At 37.7% G+C, this 5,858-nt stretch overlaps 1 protein-coding gene across 1 annotated transcript; it reads left to right on the top strand.

Moving 5' to 3' along the window:
* Positions 1 to 1,397: 1,397 nt before the first annotated feature.
* On the top strand, positions 1,398 to 3,286 carry LOC135703996 (lysosomal acid phosphatase). Its single transcript, XM_065225357.1, has 3 exons — positions 1,398 to 1,997; positions 2,054 to 2,296; positions 2,359 to 3,286. The coding sequence occupies exons 1-3, from the start codon at positions 1,749 to 1,751 to the stop codon at positions 3,043 to 3,045; spliced, it is 1,179 nt and encodes a 392-aa protein (XP_065081429.1). The 5' UTR covers positions 1,398 to 1,748; the 3' UTR covers positions 3,046 to 3,286.
* Positions 3,287 to 5,858: the final 2,572 nt, after the last annotated feature.

Here is a 5,858-nt window from a genome sequence, read left to right as displayed (position 1 = left end):
TTGTTCAAAATATATAATAAATATAGTTTTGACCCTTTATATATTATAATACATTTTTTTTTTATTTAATATTCAATAAAATTTAAAGTAAAAATACTTGTTTTTAAATTGAAAATATTCGATTCTTCAATTCAAAATGACACATATTATGTCAACTGTACAACACTTTCATTTCAAGAGTTTGATTTGAATTCGCTTTTAATTTCAACACTGCCATGCTTTTCGTTTGACAGTAGTACAATTCATTTTAAAAGTTTTAACTTTTAAAAGTTGTGGCTGCGAAACTTTTGACTTGACAGTTGGCTGACTTTTATTTTGAAAGCAAAACGCTTTCTACCAAAAAGAACCAACGCACACTTTTAATTCTACCAATGGTTTTTTTTTTAATTTTAGCAACGATTTCTCTTTGTGTGTAGGCTTATGTGGAAATATTATAAGTTGAGTTTTGGAAGCGTTGGGAGAAATCTTCCATTTTTGTTAAAAAGACGAGACCATATCTAAAACTTCTCTGCAGTCTGCTGCAAATAATACGAAGACTTCTTCCTTTAACGGAAATGCCTGTGTCATCAGCGAACAAAGATTTGTGGCAACCCTGAGGTAAATCAGGGAGGTCCGAAGGGAAAATGTTATGTAATATAGGTCCAAGAATGCTACCCTGAGGAACTCCAGTTCTAACAGGTAGTCGATCAGATTTGAAAATATACATGCAGAGTTCTGTCAGTTAAATGAACTAATTGCATACTATAGAGTGGAAAATTTAACTTTTTCAATTTAGCAATCAAATCTTCATGTCAAACACTGTCGAATGCTTTTTCTATGTCTAAAAGAGCAACTCCAGTTGAGCAGCCTTCAGATTGTTTGAACGAATTAGATTGGTAATTCTTAACAGTTGATGAGTACTCGTTGAATGCCCATGGCGACATTTAAACTACTCATCTGCAAAAATTGAGTTCGTATTGATGAGAAGCATCATTCTATTTAAAATTATCTTTTCAAAAAAAAATACTTATTGAAGAAAGCAATCTTATTGGACGATGGCCTTCATAAGACCTCCTTCTGTCCCGCAAAACAAAACAAAAATCAAATATCCATTGGTACCTCTTTACTTTAGGAAACATGCCCAAACGGGGTTCCCAAACCCTATCCATTATCTTTAGTGAAGGTTTGCTTTATATCTTGTTTGTTTTGTATACAACCAAACGGTCAGACTTTGATGTGTATTTTAGGAGTTTGCAGTGGTCTTTACGTATACCTTTACACCTACTATTTTCGTCCAAATCGCATTTACCACCATCACTTGTATATATGACGATCAGACAGAACAGCGCCGCGACGCATTCACATCTCTGAGCGGTGTGTGTTGGTGTAGTGTTATATTTTAAGCACCCATTCAGATCTTCACCAGCAGCTGTTCAGTATCGTGCGATTAGCTGCACTGCAATGTGTTTATACTCTGTTTTTTATTATTATTGTTAAATTGTGACTTTCATCGAACAGTTATCATGAGCTGATACGAAGAGGCTATGCTAGTGCTATACCTTATGTGATGGGCAATGGAAGTGATTACATTTAGGATAGTTGTATCATCGGATTAGTGACCATTGTCTCCTAATTATGTAAATGTAGTTATCTGCTATATCCATATCGAGACTTAATTGAAGTGTATAAGAATAGATCGGCGGAAAGTGCAGTTGTGGGTGAGCCACGTAGGGAATATAATCGAATCTCTTCTGTGGGAAACTTTGATCATGACCTGGGATTGTTGGCAAAGGGGTAAACGCGGTATGACTGTGTCGGTTTTCTTCTTTGGAAGTATCTGCCTGTCGGTGATGCTCGCCTATTTGGTTTTTGGTGATAGCACCGATGATGAAGGTTTCCGTACCTTACGAATGGTACAGATCATGTTTCGCCATGGAGACCGCTCGCCGACGGAGTTCTACCCCAATGATCCACATCGTAATCATCCGTGGACCGGCGGATTGGGTGCATTGTCGGAGGTTAGTTATCAAGATTAACCGATATTCATTAAAGTCTTATGTAAACCAATTTACAGAAAGGTTCCCAGCAAATGTACAATTTAGGAAAAAATCTTCGTCCTCGCTACTATCGCCTACTACCACCGAATGGACTCTACTCCAAGGATAGCATGTACGTCGTCAGCAGCTACGCAGAACGTTGCATAATGAGTGCTCAAAGCTTCATGGCTGGATTTTTACCACCATTGGAGAATACGAATCCGTTGCCCATCCCATGGCAACCAGCTGCGATCAACACGATTCCTAGGGATAGAGATACGGTAAGTTGACCAAAACTATCAGTGTTCCTCTATTTTAATCATCCGATTTCTTCCAATCACAGATAATGGCACAGAAGAAGCCATGTCCACGATACGAGCAATCTCTTCAGCGCCTGATGGCATATCCACCAAAAGACATTCGTGATTTGAATGACAAAAATGCCGCTCTGTATAGAACATTGACACAATCCACTGGTCAGAACATAAGCACCATCTTGGACGTAGAATTGCTTTACAACACTCTGGAAATCGAGAAGAATGCTGGGCTCGAACTTCCCGACTGGACCGAAAACATCTTTCCGGACAAAATGCTTCCTCTAGCAGAGCGCAGTTTGGCCCTCTTCACGGAGACGGCCTTGATGAAGAAGATTAAAGGTGGTGCCATCGTCAGCGAATTGCTGGACAACATGATCCGCAAACGATCGGGAATTCTCATGCCGGAACGGTCTATCTTCATCTACTCGGCACACGATGTCACGTTGGTCAATTTGATGCGAGCGCTGAACGTGATTGACAAGACGACAGGAAAACCGGACTTCTCGGCTACGATCGTTTTCGAGTTGCACCATAGCATCACGTTTGACGATGATTTCGAAGTGAAGATTGTATACTTTTACAACAGTGACGACAAATACCCGAAGGAGGTCGACATACCGAAATGCGGGGATCCGTGCTCGCTCACCAAATTCAGTTATCTAATGGAATCGGTCCGCCTGAAGAGCTACGACGAAATGTGCATGATAGTTTGAGTGAAAGCTAGCTTTAATTCAGGTGGTATCTTATTGTTACCAATAATAAGTCTAGGTTATCCCTTGTCCTTGATTAGACAATAGAGCAAATGATTGGTCGCAGTGGTTTTATGTCCCGAACTGAGGAAACAAAAAAGTCTAGTTATTCTAATTATTGATGATCTGATGTTTAGGTAGATCCTAAGCGTTTTAATTTTCTCCACTGAAAGTTGTTTGTTAGAGTTTTTCGAACAAAGATATTTTAAACTGTTTTTCATCACTTATTTTTTTGTCTTCGAAATAGACCAGCAATTTTACCGTGACTTTCTACCAGCGATTTCCCAAAATTGGACCAACAAATTACTATTTTACTATAAAACACACTACTTTTGGCTACTTTTCTCGTGGTTCTGGAAGAAAAACCTTCAAAATATTGTGTTATTTCGAAAATCGAGTGGTAGGAAACATTTTCAACTGTTCGAATTAAATCGGTAGTTCTTCCTCCTAAAAGCTAATCGCGAAGCGAGGGTGATGGGATGCAAACCACTTAAGCGGAAATACACCCAACGATGCGGAAATCTCGGAAATACGCAACGTCACTTCCATCGTTGGGCTTATCACGGGTGTCACTACACGATGATAAGGAAGTGATACTCAGAATAACCGGCGTGATTGCCGTACAAATCAAATGGGAATCACTTCACCGTGACGACAAGTGACAAGTTTTCACCGTGAAGTGACATTCGTAATAAGCCCCGTTAGCATTTTTCTGAAAAACCGGCATGGTGAGTCGCGAAAAGATTCATCCGCCGTTCAGAAACATGAATAAGTATGCCCATGTTACGTCAAGCATTCAAGAGTTCCTTACATGCTATTTTGAATCTACCCAGTAACTGGGTAGATGGCACCTAAAGAGACTGAATTGGTTATAGAGGCGACATCTTATCCATTTGACAGGTCTTCTGCTCGATTAGAATAACTTTTCCTATGAGTTTGACAGATAATAGATTGTTCCAATTTTGACATGTCGTAATTGTAATTTGTAATGTATCAGCCCTCACCCTGGTGGCCACTGCCAACCCATCGTATTAGGTGAGGAATAAAGAGCCTGAATTTATAAAGAGACGACATCTTATCCATTTGACAGGTCTTCTGCTCGATTGGAATGACTTATCTTATGACTTTGACAGACAATCGATTGTTCCAATTTTGACATGTCGCCTCTTTATAAATTTAGGCTCTTTAGTGAGGACCTACCAAGCCTAAGCGTTAAAACATGCCAGACCGTATAGCATGCCACAATCGTGACTAGCCGGCGCAAAATGTCCAAACTAGTACACCGATACATTAAATAGGGATAGAAAGAGATAAAGAGGGAAAGAGTAAGAGATATCAATCTGCTGAAAGAAAAGAACATAAAGAAGGAAAATATTAGTTGCCACCTACACACTTAGATTTGTTTGCCGAGATCAGGGCTGGTAGCGCTGATGCGATATAAAAGTAGTGACTTTAGTGACTAAAATTACGGAAATAGTTACCAACTAGTGACTTGTAAATACTAAATAAGTAACCATTTATATGGTAACATAGAAATTAAAATACGGTTTGATATTGGAATAAACTTTTTATGTCATATGGAACTCAATATCAAATTTCATAAATTCCTCTAATTTAATCGAATCTCACAACGGAAACTCCTGTGAAGAGCATTTGACGTGATTTGAATAATTTACTTTTGCTTACGTTATACATGATGACTAGCAAATAGTAATTCCCATTTTTATGATCTTGAATTTGATTCTGCGTTCAGAAATCTCTAAATATTTGATATACCTAGGTAGATAACTTTGATAATTTGCTATGAAATTTTCACAGAATTTTTTCAGAATGATCTCAAGAACTTTTTAAGAATAATTCCCCTTCTCTTAAACTTAGAAGCAAAAAAGCTTTCACAAACATAATATTGTATTCTTGAAATTCTTTGCAGAACAATCAACAAAATTCTTGGAAATAGATCATTTTCGTAGTTGGAAACGCTTAACATCAAATATCAGAACTAAAGTGGACATTTTATACGATAGATGAGTTTCATAAATTTCTGCTTAGAATAATCTTGGACTTCTCCATTGCATTCAATTCGTATTCTCCTTAGAATCCCCATAGTATTTCCTCAGAATTCTCAAAACAAAAATCTATCACAAACTTTGAAACTCTTCTCAGAATTCCTTCCTCAAAATTCGATTCCATTTGAATTCTTCTCGGAATTTATTGCGAACTCTTTGGAATTCTCTTGAAAGTATCGTCAGAAATCACCCCAGAATTCTTTTAGAACTATCCGCAGAGACCATCTTTGAAGTTCACGGGATTTTCATGGAATTTTCATCAGAGCCATTTGAATTCTTATTATAATTAGACCTAGAATCCTCATCCAATCATCATAGAATTCTTCTCAGAACGCTCGTTAAAATGCACTCTCAATTACATTAGAATTATTTCCAAAATGGTTTCGGTGCTGAATTTTGAGTCTCTATTCATTTAAACAGTAATCAAAAGCGACGCTCATATGTGTTAAGCCAAGTTTTACTATATAGGTAAACCTGGCTTAAGATTTAAGCGGATATGAAGAAATCGGTCCTCAGAACAGTTAATTTTACATGAGACTATCGTAGTCTGTACTTTGGTATTCTTCTCTGATATATCTTGGTGTCTGCCCTAGAATCATTTAAAATTCTCTTTTAAATCGAAATTGAAGACATTTCCCACTAGTTTTCCTGGTGTTCTAACGTTTTGCGGTTCACTGGTCACCCTGGTTAAAATTTTCAATGTTTTAACAG

Source organism: Ochlerotatus camptorhynchus, unplaced genomic scaffold (genome assembly GCF_037179485.1).
Source record: "Ochlerotatus camptorhynchus isolate MF236.1 unplaced genomic scaffold, CSIRO-AGI_Acam_v1.1 ptg000228l, whole genome shotgun sequence".
Taxonomy (NCBI): Eukaryota; Metazoa; Arthropoda; class Insecta; order Diptera; family Culicidae; genus Ochlerotatus; species Ochlerotatus camptorhynchus.
Note: the sequence above shows the minus strand (reverse complement) of the source record. Positions and strands in the feature narration are given on the sequence as shown.

Coding starts and splice junctions, on each gene's coding strand:
- LOC135703996 (XM_065225357.1), top strand. CDS start 1,749: ATGACCTGGGATTGTTGGCAAAGGGGTAAACGCGGTATGACTGTGTCG. Junction 1,998..2,053: donor GATTGGGTGCATTGTCGGAG/GTTAGTTATCAA, acceptor ACCAATTTACAG/AAAGGTTCCCAGCAAATGTA. Junction 2,297..2,358: donor TTCCTAGGGATAGAGATACG/GTAAGTTGACCA, acceptor TTCCAATCACAG/ATAATGGCACAGAAGAAGCC.